We start from the raw sequence: 22,844 nt of genomic DNA, 5'->3' as shown, positions 1-22,844 counted from the left end.
GGTGTGGCTTTTTGATATCGCAATGTGACTGCTTGGGCAACTGAGACACGCAGCCAGAGACGGCGGCTGGATATATTGCAACTTACACGGTGACAATGCTGAAAACTATAAATGCAGTCAATCTGTCCTCATCAGATTCTCTCTTAATCGCAAAGCAAATTAAATCACAATCTCATCTATCTCATCTCATTATCACCATAGCCATGGAAACTACAAAACGCACCGCCGCCGTCTCTATCCGCAACAACACCTCCAAGCCCATCGTCGGCATCTCCCTCGTCCACAAATACAGCGACGTCTACAAGCACCGCAAAGAATGGGCCGCCATCCCCGCCGGCGACTCTTCTACTGAATCCCTCAAAGTTGAATACAACACCGGCTTCTTCACCACAGGCCGCGACTGGTGGTTCATCTCCTGGTATAGTCAAGACATGAAGACGCTCTACTACAGCAACCCGCAAAACTTTCGCGGCGCATTTGATGCCATTGAGAAGGGCGTTTCACCCGAGCTCATTTATCAGGCTGGGATGCTCTTGGCCCCGATTGCAGTGATCTCGGGTGGTCCTGTTTTAGCCGTGCCTGCTACCTTGGCGACGGTAGCTGTTGCGAAGGCGACGAGTAATAGGTTGTATGAGACGGAAGAAACAGCAGGATTTAAGCAGCACATCTTGAGAGAGGAGGATGAAGGTAAAGTTACGGAGATAATCATCAACGAAGATGAAACCATTACGTTTAAATCACAGTCGGGCGATTCTGAGACTGTATACACTTCAAAGAAAGCACCAGGGCAATAGATGTTTGAGCAGATGGAGCAGCGCAAAGTTTCTATAATACGATGTTTACTTTAATCACAGCCATTGCCATAACAAGTCACCTAATTTGCGTACAATGATGAAAGTCATATAATCTGTAACCTATACAATTATCTCGACTAATCATGGCGTGGTCAAATCCCACAAGCTCTCCACCGTCACCTGTTCAGTCCACTTCCCCCCTGTAGTATCTTGCTGAAGAGTAAATCCAACCTCCTTCTTCTCGCCAGGTCTCAAAACAAATGCATTATCGTCAAAGAAGCCCAAAACACCAGCTGGGTGCGTCAGCCAAGTATAGAGAGACACACCAGCCGTAGCTTCCACAGTAAACTTCTTTGTAGACTTGTTGTATGACAAGTGTAGCTTGGGATCTGACACCTTGGCTTGATTAGGCCACACAGGGAGGAAGTGGTTGTGGTGAGTAAAGGTTGTGGTCTTGCTGTTGGCTGCGTTGGGGAGTTTGCCGTGGGCTGTAAGTTCGATGACCAAAACAGCGTCACTGGTGTCTGGGATCTTGAGATCCGATTTCACGTTGGCTGAGATGATCTGTGTGGTGTTGATGGCGCCCACGTTAAACTTGGTCGATTTCGCCATGCCCGCGTTGTTTGCAATAGGCTTGCCTTTCAGATCAACCCAAGTCAATGATACCTCACCAGACACGGGCTCCCAGAGATCAGACGTCACCCAGATCTCCAACTCGTTCGCCGTGTAGTTCCAGAAAGCAGACGCAATGACGTGCTCATAAGTCCTGCGAGAAACATATGGTAATACTTTCCACCGTCCGTCGTACTCAAGACCAGCCCAGGTCGGGGCTTGCCAAATATCGTTGAGCTGCCAATACAAGGAGCCAAGTTGTCTCTCTGGCAGGCCGCTGCCACGTCTGTAGAATTGAATCTCAGATTTGTACATGTCTGCTTGGAACAGCTGGGTAGCGTGGCACCAGGAGCTAAAATTGGCCACGGGATCGGTCTTGTCGGGAGTCGGATAGTACCGCTCAACAGCCAATGTCATTTCGACTTGGCCCAAAGTGCTGTTGTGAATATTTCTGGTCAGTCCACCAGCTGGGTAGTGATGGTTTCGTAAAATGACCGTTGTGGAGTTGAAGGAGAGTTCGTCAGGATCAACGGCTTGTTGCCATGTCTGAATGCTGGGCATGCTGATAAAGCCAAATTCGTTGGCGAAGCGACCAACTGGATATGCAGAGGTATCAAAGGAAACTGATGTGTCGTAATTGTAAAAGTCTGTGTCGCCGTAGATGTGTCCGCTAGTAGTGTTGTAGTACCGCTCAACAATAGGCACGGGAAGATCAAGATCAATCTCCAGCCAGCCATTGTTTGCACTGCAAGGACTGTACGAGATGGAATGGCTGTTTGCAGCTAAAACATTGAATAGTGTAGTAATGAAGAGGTTCTCATACTGGCCTAGGACGTATGGGTAAGTTGCAGGATCGGCGCCCTGAGCTATGGGCAGCATCAAGTTCTCAAACTCATTGCCACCCATCCAGCACGCCAAAGAGGCATGGTGGTTCAACCGACGGACGTTGTAAGTAATCTCACCAACAACATTGGCCTTGAAATCCTCGCTGTCTGGATACAAGGTATCGCTGAACTGGAACTCGCTCCAAAGCAATACACCGCGCTCATCAGCAATGTCGTAGATCCAGTCGGGCAAGTATGTACCCGAGGACCACACGCGCAGCATGTTGAAATTCTGCGACTCAACTGAGTCGAATAGGCGATTCATTCTATCCGAGGTGACTCGTGGCCAAAAAGCATCAGGAGGGATAAGATTGGCACCCTTGGCATAAAACTCATGGCCGTTGATCTCAAAATGCCAGTTGTTTCCCGGGGTGATACCGCTGGCGATTTGCGCATCTGTAATATTTCCTGAGCTGAACAAGATAGTTCGGAAACCAACACGCCGCTGAGAGACAAGAATAGGTGTCTTAGACCCTGCGCTGCTGACAGAGACTTTTATGTTGTATAGCTGCTGATTGCCCATGTCTCGAGGCCACCACAGCTTGGGTTTGTGGGCATCTATTGTCACAGAACCAGTGACGGTCATGTCGGACTGTGTCACTCCCTCCAGTTTGCCCGAGTACAATACTGAGCGACTGTCACTGGCATCAGTAATGACGACCGACATGGAGGCATGCTTTGGCAGAGTTCCCAGGAAATCGAGACTCGCGTTTACCACCCACGGAGCTGTCTGGTCAGGAGCAAAGTTGTTGAACTGGCCTTTGCGGAAGATGTCAATGTCGGTGTTGAGAGAGTACAGCTCGCCACCTTTGCTAAGCTGGACGATGCGGCCCGGCTGCCAAGGTCCTACTGGAGAGAAAGCTGGGCCCCAATCCCATCCAAAGTCATTCTGTTCCTTGCGGACCCATTGACGGTTTGGATACTCGAATGGATAAACCACTGAAGCTGGCCAGTCTATATAGTCCAAGAGTTAACATAGATTTCTTGAGAGCCGTGATATATGACTTACGCTGGACTTCATCGCTTGCGTTGATGGCATTGATGATGCGAGGCACGCTGCCAAAGTTGATGCTGAGAACAGGGTCACTCTTGCAACTAGCAAGGGCTGACGAGACATCATAAAACCATTGTCGGAACTGGTTATCTGGTGTTCCAACAATGTGGTCACAAAACTTGACAGTTGCGTATGTATCCAGGCCATCAAACACTAGCCACGTAGCTATGTCCGAATGTTTACTCCTAGACTCACTGTTAGCATAACTGTTCTGGTCGATCCATTCTCTACTAAACTGAGGTAAACTCACAGTCCGCTAATTGGCTTGCTGGTATATGTCCAGTTCTGAGCCGCAATCCATCGCAGGTCGAAGTCATTCAGGCCATTGTTTCTAGTATCATCACATCAGTTTCGGTTCTTCAATTGGCCTCAAAAGCCATTCAGAAGGATATCTCACGGTTCATCTATGGGTTTCCCCGTTAGTATAATCCAAAGTGGGCAATCGTATGCTTTGACTCGACTCACCAATCACACCAGCTGCATGAAGATCCAGATGAGCTTGCGAAGGGAACTTGCCCGGCACGGTGATGTTGCCGTACTCATTCGTCACTGTCCATTTCTGTAGGGCAAGATCGTGAATTGATGCTTTGCTGGTACTTTCTGTGGTCGCCACTGCCGCGCCCGCAAAGATGCCGAGCGCGGTAAGGAGAGGCCTCATGGATCTCATGACTGAGATACGAGGTTTCCTCTTGTTTTTGACAATAGTTGAATACTTTTCTCTGATGGCAATTGGATCTTAAAAGTTACAGAGGCCATGAGCTAAGCTCCAGCAGAACCCTTGCAAGGCGTCTTCGAAAGGCCACCGAATGACAGGCGCAATCCTCCCTTCCTGCCGCCATTCCTTGCTGCTTTTATGTCTAAATTCTCAACCATGCTTGCCTCGTGTGAGACATCAATGAGGGGTCCGGAACAAAGCTCGGCCATTGTTACACGGCTCGCGTTCTGGTAAAAAGGCAAATGCAGTCATAATTGTGTCGATCACCCGATGCAGTAGTGATTTGTGTTGGTCATCGCAGGTTACCTCTGGGGGGATGCGAATGACTTCATTGGGTTGGAAACCATGGCATGACCCCCGGACTCTGAAATGCCGCTTCTCCCGGCAGAGGTTTCCCCACGATTTCTCGTGTCACCAATCGCGATCTTGCCTGGGCAAGGGATTTTTGAAACTTCATGCAGATGAGCCCCATCGCGGAAACTACCAGTTCCCCCGTACAGTTAGGTTGGAAATGAAGCGCTCCAACTGGAGATAACATCGGGAATGTTGAGCTCCATTATTTGGGTGTTTAGAATCTCAATTACCTGATATTCTCATCATGTCGCACTGGATTAAAAGACACAGGATGCAAGAAATCAGGAAATCGTACCTGCTCGTGTCTTGTGTGGTAGCGGGGATCATCCTCTCAAGTGTACGGTAACATTGAAGCTCCATAATTCTGGGACGATGCATACAGGGACTTATGTGTGCATGTTGCGTCATGAGAGTCCATAGACTATGGGAACTCTCACTTGTTAAACGGATAATTCAAGAGAAAGAGGGTCAATCTGCCGGTTAATTAATAATCTGGGGACGCGGCAAACGTTCAATGAAACAGTGCCATTGATCTTCTCCCATCCGTTGAAAGTAGATGTACGCAGGAAAAGAAGCTGAGCACACCTTTTGACGAGACGACAAAGATCAGCAGAAAGGTGTAGGCATGAACGTGCTCCATTTGTATTGCTCCTGTTTCACAAAGATGCAGGTACAAAACAAAACATCCAGTCAGCTCCAGGAGATCAACATGCACAATGGTAAGCTTAAATCCAGCGGGGAATCAATAATTCATAGAGCATTCCAGTAGTGCAGGCATAAGAATTCTTCGACGAAGCATCGAATTGAAACATGAACCTGATGGCATTTAATACAACTATGTACATATAAATCTTTTTGTATAACCCGTTAGAGAATATCATCTCTTATTCCCAAATAGAGCGCTCATCTCTCACCTGCAGACCGATATACATCCATATACATCGCATTATCGCATTACCAAACTAAAAGCACACCACTCATCAAGACTCCTTCGATTTTTCGAGATAATTATGTGACTTCCAGCGCTGATAATGCTGAGCAGGCGTATACTCTGGCCTCACAGCCCGCAATCCAAAAATGCGACCTGCCCAAGAAGCAAGCGACAACAATACATGAGATACAAACCAATCTGCCGACGGACCCGCCTTTGCGCGCGATCCTTTTCCGTTCCAGAACTTCGTCGTGCTTAGAATGACCGGGAAGTTGTCCAAAGAGTGAAACACGATAAAGAGGTTAAACGTGATCCAAAAGTCGATGATCAAGTCCTTTATCGTCGCAGGGAAGAAGGAGAACCCCGGCACATTCGTACTTATAACTCTCCCTGCATTCAGAATGATTCCATTGAGATTCCAGAAAAACAGGGCCTTTTCGCCATCCTCTGGGTCTGTCCTCTCAATAACGATGACTTCTTCTCCGTCTAGTTGCGCTCGCTGCCATTCGTGCCATTCGTATCGCTCAACCTTGATTTCAGGCTGGTTCGTTTTACTCGCGGTTATGATTTGCTCGGTGTCCCCTAGGCGGACTTTTATGCTGCCTTTGATGACCTTGAGGTATTCTGTGTGGGTTTCGTGCCAGTGAAGGCCGCTGGACCAGGTTGATCTTGATGGGAGCGTGACTGTAACTTGGTTTGGCGTTGTGAGATCGTAGACGACGGCGTTGGGAAGACCCCGCTCAATTATTCCGGATATTTGCTCCATTCTTGCCAGCCGCTGTTATTGTGAGAATCAGAATGCTATGCCAGTTAAGAGACCTGTTCATTAGCTCTTTTCTTTTCTAATTTTTTTAAAAGAGAATTCCCAGGCGATTTATTTAAATACAATTATTGAGAATTCAGTTATCTGGCATCAACTGCCGGAATGTGTCGGCTGACAAATTCACATGCCAAATCTAAGGCGCATCTGTCAGCAGCTTGCAGTCATGAGATGTGTTCAAACTCATGAGATTGTATCACTTGCTAGTTCAGCAACTCGGCGCTAGCTGTTCAAAGCTAGACAAGTGTAACAACTACAGAGATCTTTTGATACGAGCGATGGTTCATCATCAGTTGATAGCTGTTCAAGATATATTGTTGGGAATTTTTATCTGAGGCCTTGTTCAATCACGCCTTGATGGTCCTGACTCTGGTTCGCATATATCCTTCAAAGGTGGGATGCACTTTGGTGCTTGCCATCCAAGGTACAAACACGAATAAGCTGAGGGCAGCGAGTTAGCATCTTAGGGAATTAGGAAGATAGATGGCTTTGAGACAGTTGTCAGGAACTTACAGCCACTGGCCTGGCGCGTCTTTAACTTCAATCCCTCTCTTTCCGGCCAACCACAACCACGTCTTTCGTATATACTCGGGCTCTAGTAAAAAGACAATAGTATCCTCATCTTCATCGCTGATTCTCAATACTCGCTCCAGCGGAGGAGCTTCATCAAACTCGTCGCTGGTCAACGATATCGTCTCCTCAAGAGACGTCACACTAGGCGGGAAAGTCTCCACGCGCAGTGATTCAAATCCTACAGCATCCGCTTGCTCCCACTGCAGTTGTTCAACACCACACAACGACGGTATCCAGCCAATGCCAGTCCATCCTGTACCATTCGTGACCTGGAGGAATTGCTTGTAGTCATCTGGCAGTGTCGCTTGGAGTGTCGCTTCCTGCTGCTGAATGGCATCCTGTGATGCGGGCGCCTTGATGAAAGGATAGTCGTCAAAGACTCGTTGATCAAAGGACACGCCTTCTGCTTCTTCCTTCTTAATGCTTGCGTCGGCAGTTGCTCGTATTTGCCTTATAAGTTCCACCCAGCCGCGAAGATCATCATTCGTAATGTCGTCCAGAGACGAAGCCGAAGCAGTTACCATAGCTACAAGTGGCTAAAAGTGCTAATAAACTTGAAAAGTCTTGCTAAACCGGTGTAATGGATGAAGAATGGAATCTTTCGTTGGCTTACGCAGCGACGCCTGTCTTTATATTTACATGCGTCTCGTACAGCCACTAATCGCAAATAATGGGAGCTCCGCAGTATTATTTTCGTCCGGCTCGTATTAACTAAACGATACATTCAGCTGCTGACGCCTTACTCAAAAGGAAGAATGGTGGATGATTATATGCATTAGCAGGGAGAGAACCTTAATTTGACATGTGTAATATTTCACCTATCTGTCATTTCCATTTATATGGGCGTGCATGTAGTATGCAGATAATAGACTCCCACGTGAAATAACATGGAAATAACAACGAGCCACGTAGAGACACAACACAACACAGGCATGATGCCATCTGCACGCAATGAAGCTCTAAAAGAGCAATACATGGGATAATCCTGGTATATTGCTATGAAATTAATACTATATGCAAACCAACATTAACATATATACATCATGTCTCCTCTGTTAGAAGGTCCTTTCCTATGTCGATATCTAGGTGGTGTAGCGGCCAACATCGCTACCAGGGCTCCAGCCTCCAGTGAAGTCGGGCTGGGCATTGATGTTGGTACCATTGGCCAGGCGAAGAGCGACGCTGGTGTCCTTGGCGCACATGCCGTACATCTGGAGGTTGGTAGGAGCAGTCTTAATGACGTGCATGTAGTCTATCACAAATGTTAGCAAAATGTCCTCTTATAATGTCTATCCGGAGTAGTATATGTCAACTTACCCTGGCACTGGTAACCGCCAGAAGCGCAACCCTGGTATCCTGGACCGCTGAAGAAAGCCCAAGAGGCAGAGCCGAAGTAGTAGATGTTGGAGCCGCCCTGGACATAGTTGGCAAGACCCATGTGGCAACGGGCAGTGCTGTCACACCAGGAGAAATCGGGATCACCCCAGCCGTTGACATCGACCTTCCAGGGAGCAGGAGGAACCTGCTGAGTGTTGTCACCCTGGTCGTAGTTGGTCTCGCTCTGGAGGAGAGAGACAACAACGTTGCTGGCAGAGCGAAGGTTGAGCTGGTACAGCCACCAGTGCTCGCTGCCGAGACCATGCAGCCAGGTTCCCTTGGTCGACTCGACCAAGGCGCCTCCCTTGGCGGCAATGTTGGAGCCGCCGCTGAAGCCCTCGGTGATGTGGTCGGCAACCCAGTTCCAGGTGTTCTCGACGTAGGCTGACGAGGTCTTGGTGAAGTGGAGGCCGAGGAAAGCAGCCTGGCACTCAGCATTGGCCTTGCCGCAAGTGTTGGTCAGGCCATCGGCACCGCGAGTTCCACCAACGGTGATGAGCGAGTTGAACAGCGCAACATCGCCAGCATTGCTTCCAGCGGCGTTGAACTCGACGATGATGGCGCCGGGGAGCACATCGGAGACGGTGAAGCGGAAATCTTGCAGCTGGGCAACGCCGACGTCGCCGGCGTTACCGACCTGAACGACGGGCTTGGGGTTGGAGGCGTCCTTGAAGAAGCTGCCGCCACCGGAGATGGTTGCCCAAGCCTCGCCAACAAGCCGAGAGCCAACGGGAACCACGAGAGTGGACAGGACGCGGTAGTCGCCAAAGGGGAAGTAGGCAATCTTGTTGTTAGCAGCAGCAAACTGGAGCACCTTGTTGAGGGCGGCCGAATCATCGGTGCTGCCATCGCCCTTGACCGTTTGCCCGCCGTTCTGGCTGGGATCCTTGACGTTGACAAAGTCAGTGACTGGGTTTTGAGCGTAGTTGGGCACAACAACGGCGGGGATGCGGCCGCCGGGGGCAACGCCGGCTGGACGGGCAGTGGTGCCGGAGACGGCGCCGAAGATGGGGCTGCGGCCGACGGTGTTTCCGTAGCTGTAGTTGACAATCTTGCTGGACGACTTAAGAGCAGTTGTGCCGCGGAGGACGACGACATCGGAGCTGGTGTCCTTGGTCAGGTTGTCGATGACGATTGAAGGGTAGACGGTAGTGGTGAAGGTGACGCCCGAGTTGATCGACTTGGCATCGACAATACCGACAAAGGGGCTGCCGCCAGTGTTGGAAACACCAGTGCCGACAGTATCAAAGGTCGGGTTCAGCAGAGTGATGGTGTTGCCTCCGCTAATCAGCATGCCAATCGTGTTCTTGTAAAAGTAGATGCTCTTGTACAGAGCTTGCTGGTGACCATTGTGCCAGATACCGTTCTGGCCGTTCTCAATTCGCACATCGGCAAGACCAAGAGTAGATCCACGACCAAGCTGGATACCAGTGTGGCCCTTGCCGCCGCTGGAGGGCGCAAGAACAATCTTGACATTCTGCAGCTGAGCAGCCTGGGCAACACCCCAGTAAAGGGCAGAGATACTAGAGGTTCCGCTAACGGCCGTGGTGTCCAGGACCAAGTTCTTCAAACCAACTGCAAACGAGAGCTCGCCGGAGACGCCTGTGGAGGGATCCTGGCCGTTGACAAGGTAGTTGCCGCTGAAGCCAGACGCAGCCTTGATGATGGGAGGGTTAGTGGCATCGCCCATGAGGATGGTGTCGGTGCGCATGTTGAGCGTCTTTGAAAGTGTGTAAGTTCCCGGGGGAATATACACAACTCGGGGCTGAGATGCCAGCCATTCGTTCTGTCGGTTGCTGCTGCCGGCAGAGTCGATGGCACTCTGGAGAGAGCCAGCATCGCCAGCATTTACAGAAACGAAGACGTTGTAAGAGCTGGGACTCGGGGCGTGGGGAGCATAGCCTTTGTACTGGCCGGTGTGGTCCATGGCAGCATACCAGAAGGATGTGTTGGCTCGAGGCTGGAGTGATCGGTCCTCATGGCGGGCCAATGTTGGCGAGGCCGTGACGGCGCCCAGAAGGGTGGCCACAAAGGCCAGTGACTTCAACATGGCGAGAAATGAGTGACAGGAAACGAGAGTATCAAAAAGGATACTGCAAAAAGGAATGGATAACGAGACGCTGCCCGTATTAAAGAAGCAATCAATACCTTGGTGGCTGGTTACGACCACCTTGACCGCGTGATCAAGCCGTCAGAAGTGCTCACTAGAATAACATCGCCATCTATATAAAGAACTTTGCTCATCTTACCGCTCGATCCCTAGTCATCCCATTCAGCCCAAGCAGTTCATGCCCCCCATCGGGCCGATGGCCCTACTAGAAGCCCTAGCTGTCATTTCCAGACCGTCTCGTCCATCACGTCCTGCCTAGACGGGACATGCAAGAGGCATCTGCGCAGATCGTGACAGCACAACTCCGCCGATCTCTGACAGCCAGCTGGACGTTTGCCCGTAAAGGCCAGCCTCCGTGATGAACGGGGCCACAGCCGGCTTACTGTGGCCATTGCCCAGCGGTCCTGATCATCAAAGATGAACCAGATCAATTGGTCGGACAGATAGAAACAGCACCTCTCTCCCCACTGCGTTTGACACCGATCGGCAGTCGGAAGTCCACTTTGAGCAGCTATAGTTAGTGACAGCTAAGAACTAGTCTGCCGTGCTAATTTTATGACACAGGGGCAAAGCGGCGCTGTTCGGCGGCTTGGCCGACTGTCGTTTGGTAGCAGACATAGTGCTGGGAGACACTAGCAGTGATAATCCATGGGAATTACCCCTTGTGTGGATTTTGAATGCTGACACGGGGCCTAACATTGAGGCTGAGGTCTTGGTGCGGCTCCGCGCTCGTGCTCGTTCTCGTGATTACATGAGGGGCACGAATAGAGATTGGATGATAAAAGATGTATATAAATACTATACCTCGACATCTGATAAGAGCGAGGCGATGAGTGATCAGGCCAACGTTTGTGCTTTGTTTCTGTCAATCTGGCGGTTGAAGACATCTAGCGTGCCCCTAGTTACGCTGCGACGCTTTCGAACGGGTTAGCCATGGAAGTCATGCGGCTTGAAACAGACGGAGACGGAAAATTTAATACCATCAATGGGACACCAGAAAAATTGATTAGATGGGATGGCCAATACTCGTACAAGATGTAGGAATGCTTGCGCCATTGGCAGACCAGAGGATGGACAATAGTATAAGAACAAGAATAAAGATGGTGAGTGAATAGAAATATGAAGGAATAAAAATAAAAATAAAGATTGGTCCGTCGACAGGGTGGCATAAGCCCGACGGCTGAGTCTAATGATCCCCCGTTACTAACTCCGTAATATTTCCCGTCCTTTCTCAGATATGAATTAGTATTTCTGGGAGATGCGCCTTATCGGGAGGACAAACAGGGCTGAGGAATACTAATCTCCAGCTTTGTCTACGAGCATGCACGATGTAGTGGCACACCTATATTTAGTTTTTCAAGATGAGCTTACTCGTCCTACGGAGCCCCAGTGCCGGCGCCGGAACACACTCTTAAGTTTTGCTTCATTTACACGCGGAGCTGCTCCGAATCATAGCCCTGGACGAAAGCCTTGAATGACATTAGTTGAAGCGCTGCATACAGCAGTGCCATGCAGTATCATCTCGAATGTGGTAGGTTTTGTGATCTCACAACATCTCGACTGCACAATGGATATTCACGCGCAAAGTATCTATGTGGACATATGGCTGTATAGTTACCCCCTGGTATCTCCAAAAAATCCAGATTCCCTTCCCGGAGGCAATAAGATCAGTAATACAATGACTGTCGGCAACCGATATACAGGCTTCTTCAACTAAGCCCCCTTATGTAGCATACTCTATCATCCAACAGTAATATCCCATTGATTCCTTTTTTAATTCAGATTCGGAATAGCGAGGGGGGTTTTCCGGCGCTACAGATCATACCAGCACATACTCATTATTCGTCATATTTCGCATTCGTTTTCTTTGCCTTCCCCGGCAGACTTGGAGAAAGATGATTTGTTACCAGGTCTAATAACTCCCGAAAGTTTGGGTGGGGGTTTTACAAGAGGCTCTTGGGATCGGGAACTCACCAAAAGGCTCCTTTCGGCCATCCTTTACTACGGCGTGGGCTGATAACAGTGAGACGACCCTGTAAGATTGAATGCCAAGTAAAATCATCCGTTTTCAACTTCGCCGCGGAAGTTCTTTTTTCTTCCGGCTATAATTGATGCCGGGGAAGAGAGCCTCTTCTTTACGCACGCACACAGCTCAACGTGGGATGTCGCCTGCGGAATAAGGACACGGTTCCCCAGGAACCATTGGCATTGTATACATTCACGCTAATAGTGACGCTTTTGTATGTGAGTTCTCGCCTAGAATTTCCGAGATAGGTAGTTCGACACGAACTAAACGTCGTGGGATTTCAAGTAGATATCGAAGTTGCGAGCGGGTCTAACTAGTTCCTGAAGAGGCACTATTTGAATACGAATAGGCGAATCCCGACTCACTTCTAAGAGCCTTGAAACAGTGCCTACAGTCATGGGCGTTTCTCGGTTTCATCGTGTACCTTGGAAAGGCCCTAGGCAATGACGAATTCCATACGTGCAGAAAGCAAACAGTTGTGATCTTTATTTCTATTCTCCTGGGCATCTGCTTATTTCTCACATTACTTATGTAGTCATAGAAACAGCACTCTTTTGCTTGGCATGACTTCCAATGGCTGCATTGTTAAGTCCAGTGCGCCGACTAAAGATAATGTAGACGTAAGACAAAAAAAATGAAGAAAAAGAGAAAAGTGACTAGGGATTGAATGATGCACACACCCTCTAGACTTTGAGTCCTAGTGACCAAAGAGTTGTCCATATTGAGCTGAATCCTAGTCTTCCGCAGAATAATACCCAGGTATTGTTACATGTCTTCCACCAGCCACTGTTGCATCAGTTCGTCGACATCAGCCGTCGTGCTCGGCCCCATAAAGTCAATCGTCGTCATAAAGGTCGGCGAATAGTCCAGGTGGAACGCCGTCCCTTGAGACACAAATTGGTCGGCGTTCTCACCATCTCTGCTGGCCATTTGTTGGCCGTCGCCCTTGTCCCCAGTATAGCTCTTTCGCGCAATGGAAATAATTCCAAAGTAAGGTATCGTGAAGTGAAACTTGTCGCCTTGTAGTGTCTTTGGGTCCTTTTCAATTGCTTGGAGGAGCTTCAAAACGTCGCGCGCCTGCAGAGCGACTCTGTCGTCAAACTGTTCGACTGCTGCATCCAGAACCCCGATGACATCGGCGACCAAACCCCAGTCTCTCTCTGTACGGCCAGATAAAGCCTCTATCTCCACAGTCTGCGACCGTAGAAACATGTTGAAGATGAGAATCACGGCGGCGGTGAATGCTTGGAAATTAGTCATGCAGCACGAGAACATGCCAAACGTCGTTCGTAGCGGGAGGTAGACTTTAATGAGCTGTCGCGCGGCTTTGAGACACGCAATCCTGCCGTATTCAGTCTGTCGTTCCTCTGCTGCGTCCAGCATAAACGGCAAATGATTGGACATTTCGAGCTGGTGGTGCCACAATTGAATGTTGTATCGAGCATAGAGTATCTCCATTTCTTCTGGCTGTGTTTCTGAGAGTCTGTCAAAGGGATGCCACCATGATTGCGGTACAGACGTGGCCAGATTCAGAAGCGCATTGTCAATGGACTGCGTCAAAGACATCGCTAGTCTAGAAGAGCCCTGTTCTCTTTCGATTAACAGTGCGGCGATACGGTCGAGCTGTGCAAGATAGAGGGCATCCAGTTTGTGTTGATCCAAATGTTGCATGAGTTTGAGATTACTTGGAGCCAGAGGTTCATTTGTGTCCACTACTCCACACGGAAATCCAAGAATCTGGGAGAGATGTCGGTCGTAGTGGATGATGTGAGGCCACAGCTCTGCCATATTGGCCTCTTCGCTATCGTTGTTATCTTTAATATCTTGGCCATAACTCCTGTGGAGATTCATTAATTGTGCGATTGCCAATGCTCTTCGATTGTTGAGCCATGATCGACGAGGTCTACCCGAGTTAACAAAGTAGATGGAAAGAAGTAAAAGGCATTCAAGTCCCCCAGACGTGGCGATAATTTCGTCATCGGAGGTAACCCAAGAGATTATAATCGAAGCCAGAGATTCCATATATTCATTCCGAGGCGACGGCAGTCGGAGTTGCGTGATGTCAACATGCTGAGGCAGCTGCTGTAGGCACATCACAATGCACATCAAAGCTCTCGCTATGGCCGTAGGGTGGCTAAGGGTTGATGATTCTAGTGGCATCGTTTTGAGCAGCGAAAATTTGTTCGATTGCTTGAGAGATGGAAGAGGGCGAAGAAGTTGGCAGATCCAAGGCGAGCTTTGACTATCCAGAAATTCGATGGCGGCACGAGACGGCATCATCTCCAACAGTAGGCGGGAGACTCTCTTCAGTTTCGGCCACATTCTCGTGTCGTTGTCTATTGTTGATGGGCTAGTATCCAGAGCTGCGGTCGAAGCATCTGTCGAAGACGCCTCCTTTCCACCAATCTCTGACATAAACTGCAGGGCGAAAAACTAATTAGTAGACAGTTTCCATAGTAAGAATGAGATACAAAATGAGATTAACCTACAGATGCACTCTGGAAGACTGAAACCACGGCAGAGCTCGATGAGGGAGCCGAAATATTGGATGTCGTATTAACAACATCAATTCCAGTACCGTCATCAACTGTTGTCGGGCGTCCTGGTGACTCTTCATTATGACTCTGCCGGCTAACAGAGTCCAACTTTTCAAGGACTTGCTCCAGTAAGTTCTCAACACGCATCATCCTGCTCTCCATGCTCTGGGCGCGCGATGCATCGCCCGTCTCATCTTGGAACCGTTGACTAATGCACGTAGAACCGTGAGAGATGCACCAATTGCAGATGCTTGTGTTACCAGAAGGGAATGTGCATCTAATTTTTCGGCGTTTACCTGAAAAGTATCTCATGAATTAGAAGTCAGACAAGACAAATCGCACGGGTGCCGAGAATTCGGTTGGCGTTCCGTTTATTGTGACTTACATTCCCAGCAGCTGCGTGTCCCTTTACGGACCTTCCGGAGCTGAGGCGGTGACATTGCATCAGTCGGTTTTTGCTGTCTTGATGGCCGAATAATTGCTGAAGAGTGCCGTCCGTGTATGAATTGGTTCGGATAGGTTTTAGCTTTTGATGAGTTGATCAGGACAGCTAGGTGAACTTCTCCACGTTTCATTTGGTTGGGCTTTGAAGCGTTCAAACCACTACTTATCGCGTTAAAGCTAACCGTTGGCTTAGGCTAAGGCTCAGCTGGAAGTTTCTGTGTGAGGCTAGGGAGCATTGAACAATGGAACCGCCCCCACCACTATGAGTGAGATGTCTGGATCACTTATACGCAGCGCAATCAACGACCTAGGCGGCTGATATCACTCGTTGCAGGTAAGAATTACGAACTGGGTCCACATGTCTGTACTATTAGTAGGAAGAATGGACATATAATGGGAGAACCAGCATGTCAGAAAACAACCCTGAGAGCTGCGTCGAGTTTCCTTGCGGACAAGGAAGGCCCTGAAAGGTAAGATGGCCCGCGCCACAGTTTAAGTGTGCGGACACTGATACGGAGTATGTACAGGTATTTATTTTGTCGGTTGGCACAACTCCGAGCTCAATGGATGATTTCTCGTATTACACTTACTAATAGGTAGCTCCCATGTATTATCCCAAATCGGAGTCAACCAACTCGAACTGCGTGCAATTGAATAAGCTTAATCCTTTGTTGAAGTACATAAGGCAGACCTGCGCTACACTTGACTCGGGGTAATAGTATTCTATAGGATTAATATCGATGTACATGGCTCACTCCTACCATGGCACTCTGATCATGTTTGAAATGTGAAAATAGCCTATTGGGGCAGAAGCTTGATCAACTCTCGCTCAATAGCAGCTTCCAGACCTTCCGGCGGCATCATACCCAGCTTCTCATTCATAACCACGCCCTCATCGTCAAAGTTGCCTCCAGTATTATAGATGGTCTTGCTAAGTATATACCTCAATTTGCTCGTATCGCCCAGGGCCAGCGTATTCCGCGCCTCGACAACCTTTTCCTCTAGATCGACATTAATCTGCTTCCATTCAACCGTATCTAAGCCCCGTGCACTCTCGATACGCGCGGTAACCGAAATAAGAGACTTCAATATCTCGTCTTGGCTGGCATTGAACGATCTGACGCGCACGTATTGGTTCACAACAATGGGGGAGTTTTGCGCAAGCAAAACGCGGGCCACCGCCTCGCCAACCGTAGATAGATTCGACCAGCTAAAGCGGTGACTGTGATATCCGGGCTGGTGGAGTTCCGCCGTGCGGGCCGGAAGATTAAAAGAGAAGAATCCGTTTTCGAGACTCCTAGCCGAACAGTGTTATGGTAGTCAGATATAAATATTTTCCTCTCCACGCAGACGGGTGTTGAAAAGACTCCTTTGGGGGAAACAATCTGAAGTAGAAGCTATACAACGGAAGAACATACCAGTCAAAAAAGAACCCTGTAATAATTGCCGTCCAAGTAATCTTGTCCTGTATAGACCGGAGATACTGTATAATCTGCGGTTTCATACGAAGGAAAGTCATGATCTCGACTGCTTTTTCTTTTGATGTGTCAATCCCAAACTCGGCCGGAATAAATCACTTAACTCCTGCCTCGACGGCAGCGTCAATGATGTTCTTTTGCTCCTCGAAATCGGGCATCGTGATGGTGTTGACAACCGCATGCTAATCCTTGAATGCCGATACGAGTGAAGCCCTAGAGTAATCGGTGCGAAAGAGGTTGACCTCCGGGGGAGGCTTGGCGGTTGAAGAAGCGCGAACCAGAACAGAGACCGAAAACCCGTATTCCAGCAATGACGAGATTACGACAGGATTCAACCTCCCTCCAGCCTGCAAAGAGCTCTGTTAGAAGGTATTCGAGATATGGTTTGTTAGACTTGGTAGATACGAGGAAATCATACCCCAATGACCATGACATTTTTTATTTCGCTCATATTGACAAATTAGTGGATTATCCAATTATTATCCAATTGCACATATCTCTTATACGCCAATCAAATTTTCTTTGTTATCTCCCAGGCTCTTTTAATGCACAAGCTGCTGTTGTGTCGCATTCTCTGAGCGTTGGAATTCGGCCGAGCTCGGCGGAACAACGATCGCACTATGGAGACGCCTCATTTCGCAAACAATGAACATTCGGCCGAAGCCCGGTCGAGGATATGCTCTCATGACTATAAACCATGTAGAAGCACACATATATAGTTACGACTGCAGCAACGAGAAATACATTTAAATTAACCAAACATCATCTCGTATCCAACTTCTATAACGACCACAACTCTACGTTCCAACTTCAATCGCGATGAGTTCTACACTATATATGATTGCCTTCATTAAGCGTAGGCCTGATCTTACAGAAGAACAGTTCTACAATCATTGGCGGAATATCCATGCGCCCAAAATCGCGTACTGGGCCAAGAGGAATGGCATCATTGGCTACACGCAGGCAAGCCATCTCATCAAAGGGATCTCTAGTCAAATAGCCCGTCTGACATCATTTAGATTCACACCCCTAGTTCTCTGCGCCAGCCTTTGAAGGAGATGCCACTCCCCCTCACCATCATGGAACATGACGGTGCCGTGATCTGGGAGATCCCGAGCTTGGAACACTATATAAATGCTTTTAAAGATCCTTACTATGCTAGCGATATTGCGCCGGATGAGGATAACTTTCTTGATAAGAGCAAAGAAGTGGCAACGATAACATTGGGCAATTTTCACAACATTGTCGCAGGGGCTGAACCTCTTATCGATTACTCGGAGTCTGAACGATCGAAAACAGAGTAGAAGTAACACACTTAAACTACATTATAAGAGTTGAACGAGCGACAGGTAGACCAACTGTATATAGAGCACATTGAAGTAATATTTCCAACCCCTTTCTGTCTACTAATACATTGCAATTACATGGACAGTGAATTTCGCCGAATGGCAGCATAATATTGAGAAGAAAGCTACAGTCGATACCTGAAACCAACCGTCTTCCAGTCCGTCACATCCTCGTAATCTTCCGGCCTCAATTGGATCTCCGTCACTGCCTCAGCAACATCTTTGCCGTCCAATACATCAGACACTTTACCATCAGCCACTGCGCCAGCCGAGCCGGCGTTTCCAACAAAGCCTTCTTCCCTCGTACGCTTCGCATTCACCCACTGCAAATAGAACCTCAAAGTAATAGCCAAGGTAATAACGATGCAATAGCAGATCATGATTGTCTTGAAAGCAGTCTTATATGTCGGAGCTTCCGACGCGCGAAAGAATTGAGGGCCAGAGATGTTGCCGGCACAGTACGCTAGGAAGAGCATAGCCGTAACGGTCATCTTCTTGGTGACACCGCGGTAGTTGGACTGGACAAGGGCCATTGTGAGAGGCATAGCCGCGGGCCCGGGAGACAGAAGAAAGTAGGCAAACAGCTGAACACCATGAGGCACGCTATCACGGCGGTAGATGACAGCCGCACCGACAACACATGGAATGAGGATAATGACAATGAGTAAACAGTTTAGGGTTCGATAACGGCCTGCAAGCCATCCGGAGCCCGCAATGATGCCTGCTGTAAGCACAGAGTAAGGGATGTTGATGAGAGTGGACTGCAGTGAGGTGAAGTTGAAGGAACCGATGATGATGTTGGAGAAGCTTTGAGTGCCGCTATTGGGCATCTGGCCGACGATTGTAATGAGAAAAATTAGCCACGTCTTAGGGTCGATGAGACATTCGATAAACTGATCCCATCTCCACCGTGAATTCTCTGTAGCCCCCGTGCCGGCAATGACTGTGCGATCAGCTGCAATCTGGCGCTCCTCAGGCGTCAGGAATTTGGCCTTGGAGATGCTGTCCGGGAGAAAGAAGAACATGGGGATGGCCCAGAGGAATGTCGCAACGCCGAGGGTGATGTACATCCACCGCCACGGATGCACATTATCCTTGACATGTCCCAGGCCAAAGGCGATCAAGCTGGACACGATGCCACCGATGGAGTTGCCGGCAAACCAAATGCCCACGCGCGTCGGCATCTCATCTCGGGTATACCAAGTCGACGTCAGAAACATGAATGCCGGCGTGATGGTGGCCTCTGCCATTCCCAGCAGGAATCGCACGGCCATGAGACCACCAAAGTTGGTGCATGCTGCTGTCAGACCAACAACGGCGCCCCAGACGAGGGTGTTGAAGGTGAGATACTTGGCGGTAGGGAGACGGGCGATGAGGAGAGTGGTGGGATACTCCCAGATGAGATAGCCAAAGTAGAAGATGCTGCTGACCCAGCTGTACTGCTGTCCTACAAGATGCTGCAATGATAAACATCAACGTGTTAGTTATTCACCATCTGTCTACTATGTAGTTGTGGTGGATATCGTGACCATTGGTCTCTTACCGTATCATCGCGCAAGCCAAACACAGCGGCGCTCGACAAGATGACCTTGTCCATAAAGTTGAGCATATAAGTAACAAACAGCAGAGGAATAATGACTCGGTCAATCTTCTTCACCACGCGACGCGCAATGGCGGCATCCGCGCCCGTCTCCATGCGAGACGCTTCCTGAGCTGAAGAAGTCATCTCGGCATCAACGTCAATGGGGCTGCCCAGTAACGGCTCAGTTTCACGAGATGCGCAATCATATTGGCGGCTCATCGAATGCGCGTAACCTTTATGTATATATGTAGGTATATGCACCCCGTCGATCTGGAAGACGCCGTCCTCCTATCGCACCGCGTTTCCCCTCACGCTTATCTTGGAATGCGGCGAGATAGCACAAGATACGGTATGCAGGAGTTTTGTCTCCCGAGATCGGCCATTCGCCGAGATGAGGGGAGACTATGGCCGGTTAAAAGGCTAGACGCACCCACTTCTCGTGTCTCAATGGTCTCGTGCCAGCAACTTGAACGATCGGGGAAGGGAAACTAAACTGAGAGAAACGATGCTATGAGAATCTCTTAGCTCTGGTTGAAAATTCTAGGCCGATAGATAAAAAGGTGGCGGTTTGAAGGTCAAGCTTACGCCGTCGGATTCGCGATTTACACAGTAGCCTCAGTCCGCTTACTGCCCATGTGGAGCTCTGATTTCAAGTTATATGGAAACGCCCAATGAAGATCTCTCAACCGCTGGGAACTCTCGAGATATAGCCATGATATCCACGCCTTGACTTCTCCGGGGATAGTTTGGGACGAAATACTGAAAAGTTGGCCGATGAAGACGATAAGCATCATCCGGAGACTCACCGAGAACGCCAACAATTCGCAGCCGCATGTGCTCTCTAGGCATTTCTTGTCCTCTCTGTTCATGTGCGATTACAAGGTGTTGCTCCGAATTAATTTACCATGAACGGGCTTGCAATCTCTCCGTTCATTGCCTCTCTTCCCAAGGTTGAGCTTCACATCCACATCGAAGGCACACTTCAGCCAGCCCTGCGATGGAAACTGGCTCAGCGCAACAACATTCCGCTGCGCTTCAAATCCCAGGAATACCACACCTATGAAGAGCTCCTGGAGTCGTACAACGTCACCTATAACCATCGCCCGGAACTCGGTGGCCGCAAGGATGTACCAACATTTCTAGAGGCATATTTTGCAGGCTGTGAGGTTCTGCTCACAGAAGATGACTTTTATGATCTCGCCATGGATTATCTGGCGCGATGTCGCGAGATGAATGTTCGCTATGTCGAACCGTTTTTCGACATCCAAGCACATACACGCCGTGGCGTCCCTGCAGAACATGTGTTGAACGGCTATTTACGAGCACAACGCGACGGCGCATCTAGATACGGAGTGCGATCCAATTGGATTTTCTGCTTCTTGCGGGATGAGCCTGTCGAAGACGGTGAAGCCGCATATCAAACAGCCCTGCCGTGGGCCAAGTCTGGACACGGTCTATTCCATGCAGTTGGCCTTGCCAGCAACGCCTATGAACGGCCTCCGATACTGTTCAAGAAGGCATTTGAGCGAGCTCAAGCGGATGGCCTTCACATCACGACGCATTGCGACTTTGGACAAAAGGACACGCACGAACATATTCGCCAGGCCATTTTTGACGTGCAAATAGAGAGGATTGACCACGGCCTTGATGTGCTCGACCGAGATGAGCTGATCGCCGGTCTTGTCGACCGAAATGTCGGCTTGACTCTCTGTCCACACGCCTACCACCGACGCACCGCAACGGAGGTTCTCTTTCCAAAGCTACGAGAGCTGCTTGACAGAGGGGTCAAGTTCTGCATTAACAGTGACGATCCCGTGTACATGCACGATGTCTGGATCGACGGCAACATGGAAAAGGCGTATCACTATGGAGGGTTGACGAAGCAAGAGATGGTGCAGCTGGCGAGGAATGCGGTCGACATGTGCTGGGCGGATGAGGCTGTGAAAAAGGACATATATGATGAGTTGGATCAAGTAGATGTGAGATGAGAGACCGTCTAATGACTGTGTTAACAATTAAGATGTTGCCAATACGGCTTTACGTTGACGGATGTTAACGGAGCAATTGGTGTTATGGTGATGCAAAAGTGCTGTGTAAGCTAACCTAGAAGATAAATAATACATTGGTTCCTCGGATACGATGCTCAGGAACCTTTGAAGTTGCCCACGATTATGAATCGTTTAGAAAATGCCTAAACCATAGGGGAGCAATTTTGTCCAGCGTTCACAGATAGGCCCTTAGAGCGGTAAACCCGTGAAAACGGTCATTCTCGCGAATAAGCCAGCGTCAGCAATCAAGTCTTTGTGGTCAGAAACGGCCATAAGTGCTTCTAGCGTCAAATATCTAAGCATAACTCGACGCCTCGAAATGGTATAGCAGAAAGACATGGGAGTTATAGTCCGCGTAATAACATAACGGCATTCGGTCAGCCGAATGCCCGGGAACGAGTAGTAAGTCAAGCCGTGCATACCTAGTAGGGTACCCCTGAAACCCAAACATGTACATGTACAGCTTTCCTTTGCAACTAACATTTTGCCTTTGCAGTTGATTTCTACAGTTAATTTTTACAGTTTTCTTTTTTTCTGTTACAGCTGATTTTTGCAGCCGATTTTTGCAGCCGACTTCTTGCCGTTGCAGTCGGTCTTTGACTACCTTTTACACCGACTTTCCACCTTTACTGACAACCAGCTCTAATTTCATAATAGCTTCTACAGTCAATTCAATACTTTTTTCAACAGCTTTTACAACAGTCCTTACAGCAGCTTTTACAATCCATAGCTTTTACACCAGCCTTTATAGTATATAGCTATTATAACAGCTGCTACAGCAGCTTTTTGTAATTTATATAGGATCGTAGTTACAGGTATTTATAGGTATAAGAGGAAAGCTCTACATATACATGTTTGGGTTTCAGGGGTACCCTATGTACAGCTTAACCATACACTCCCCGGGAACTAACGGTGCTCTATTAACAGATTGGACTATTCTGTTCCTAGATATGTACGTAAGTATGCAAGCCAAGTTTCGTCAGATCAAATCTGCCGAACATTAATGTCCGAAGTCCGAGACGGACCAACTTATACAGCGACCATGAGGGAGTCAACGATCTAACTCCTCTTAATTGACTATCCTCATGCTGCAATGAATGCTTAGAAATCGTCTGCTTTCTGACTCAATTCTGATGCTACCCCTTTTAACGACGACGGA

General features: G+C 48.8%; 10 protein-coding genes across 10 annotated transcripts; 3 read left to right on the top strand and 7 right to left on the bottom strand.

The window, feature by feature from the left end:
• Positions 1 to 203: 203 nt before the first annotated feature.
• On the top strand, positions 204 to 794 carry T069G_09993 (uncharacterized protein; the record flags this gene model as incomplete). The annotated part of the gene is made up of 1 exon (XM_056177203.1): positions 204 to 794. One exon carries the CDS (start codon positions 204 to 206, stop codon positions 792 to 794), a length of 591 nt encoding a protein of 196 aa, XP_056025681.1.
• A 141-nt stretch (positions 795 to 935) lies between these two features.
• On the bottom strand, positions 936 to 4,011 carry T069G_09992 (glycosyl hydrolases family 2 domain-containing protein; the record flags this gene model as incomplete). The annotated part of the gene is made up of 6 exons (XM_056177202.1): positions 936 to 1,758; positions 1,804 to 3,244; positions 3,300 to 3,529; positions 3,595 to 3,675; positions 3,742 to 3,748; positions 3,810 to 4,011. 6 exons carry the CDS (start codon positions 4,009 to 4,011, stop codon positions 936 to 938), a joined length of 2,784 nt encoding a protein of 927 aa, XP_056025680.1.
• A 1,382-nt stretch (positions 4,012 to 5,393) lies between these two features.
• Positions 5,394 to 6,110, bottom strand: T069G_09991 (uncharacterized protein; the record flags this gene model as incomplete). Its single annotated transcript, XM_056177201.1, has 1 exon — positions 5,394 to 6,110. One exon carries the CDS (start codon positions 6,108 to 6,110, stop codon positions 5,394 to 5,396), a length of 717 nt encoding a protein of 238 aa, XP_056025679.1.
• A 401-nt stretch (positions 6,111 to 6,511) lies between these two features.
• Positions 6,512 to 7,261, bottom strand: T069G_09990 (SMI1 / KNR4 family (SUKH-1) domain-containing protein; the record flags this gene model as incomplete). The annotated part of the gene is made up of 2 exons (XM_056177200.1): positions 6,512 to 6,605; positions 6,678 to 7,261. 2 exons carry the CDS (start codon positions 7,259 to 7,261, stop codon positions 6,512 to 6,514), a joined length of 678 nt encoding a protein of 225 aa, XP_056025678.1.
• A 558-nt stretch (positions 7,262 to 7,819) lies between these two features.
• On the bottom strand, positions 7,820 to 10,164 carry T069G_09989 (pectate lyase superfamily protein domain-containing protein; the record flags this gene model as incomplete). The annotated part of the gene is made up of 2 exons (XM_056177199.1): positions 7,820 to 7,989; positions 8,055 to 10,164. The coding sequence occupies 2 exons, from the start codon at positions 10,162 to 10,164 to the stop codon at positions 7,820 to 7,822; spliced, it is 2,280 nt and encodes a 759-aa protein (XP_056025677.1).
• A 2,851-nt stretch (positions 10,165 to 13,015) lies between these two features.
• On the bottom strand, positions 13,016 to 15,227 carry T069G_09988 (uncharacterized protein; the record flags this gene model as incomplete). The annotated part of the gene is made up of 3 exons (XM_056177198.1): positions 13,016 to 14,668; positions 14,740 to 15,083; positions 15,173 to 15,227. 3 exons carry the CDS (start codon positions 15,225 to 15,227, stop codon positions 13,016 to 13,018), a joined length of 2,052 nt encoding a protein of 683 aa, XP_056025676.1.
• Positions 15,228 to 16,029: 802 nt separating this feature from the next.
• Positions 16,030 to 16,867, bottom strand: T069G_09987 (uncharacterized protein; the record flags this gene model as incomplete). Its single annotated transcript, XM_056177197.1, has 2 exons — positions 16,030 to 16,528; positions 16,809 to 16,867. 2 exons carry the CDS (start codon positions 16,865 to 16,867, stop codon positions 16,030 to 16,032), a joined length of 558 nt encoding a protein of 185 aa, XP_056025675.1.
• Positions 16,868 to 17,528: 661 nt separating this feature from the next.
• T069G_09986 (ethD domain-containing protein) lies at positions 17,529 to 18,013 on the top strand (the record flags this gene model as incomplete). The annotated part of the gene is made up of 2 exons (XM_056177196.1): positions 17,529 to 17,672; positions 17,729 to 18,013. 2 exons carry the CDS (start codon positions 17,529 to 17,531, stop codon positions 18,011 to 18,013), a joined length of 429 nt encoding a protein of 142 aa, XP_056025674.1.
• A 167-nt stretch (positions 18,014 to 18,180) lies between these two features.
• T069G_09985 (major facilitator superfamily domain-containing protein) lies at positions 18,181 to 19,856 on the bottom strand (the record flags this gene model as incomplete). Its single annotated transcript, XM_056177195.1, has 2 exons — positions 18,181 to 19,512; positions 19,599 to 19,856. 2 exons carry the CDS (start codon positions 19,854 to 19,856, stop codon positions 18,181 to 18,183), a joined length of 1,590 nt encoding a protein of 529 aa, XP_056025673.1.
• A 686-nt stretch (positions 19,857 to 20,542) lies between these two features.
• Positions 20,543 to 21,625, top strand: T069G_09984 (adenosine/AMP deaminase domain-containing protein; the record flags this gene model as incomplete). The annotated part of the gene is made up of 1 exon (XM_056177194.1): positions 20,543 to 21,625. The coding sequence occupies one exon, from the start codon at positions 20,543 to 20,545 to the stop codon at positions 21,623 to 21,625; it is 1,083 nt and encodes a 360-aa protein (XP_056025672.1).
• Between the last annotated feature and the right edge of the window lie 1,219 nt (positions 21,626 to 22,844).

Source organism: Trichoderma breve, chromosome 6 (assembly GCF_028502605.1).
Source record: "Trichoderma breve strain T069 chromosome 6, whole genome shotgun sequence".
NCBI classification, from domain to species: Eukaryota; Fungi; Ascomycota; class Sordariomycetes; order Hypocreales; family Hypocreaceae; genus Trichoderma; species Trichoderma breve.
The sequence above is the reverse complement of the archived record's forward strand: the minus strand, read 5'-3'. Positions and strand labels throughout refer to the sequence as shown.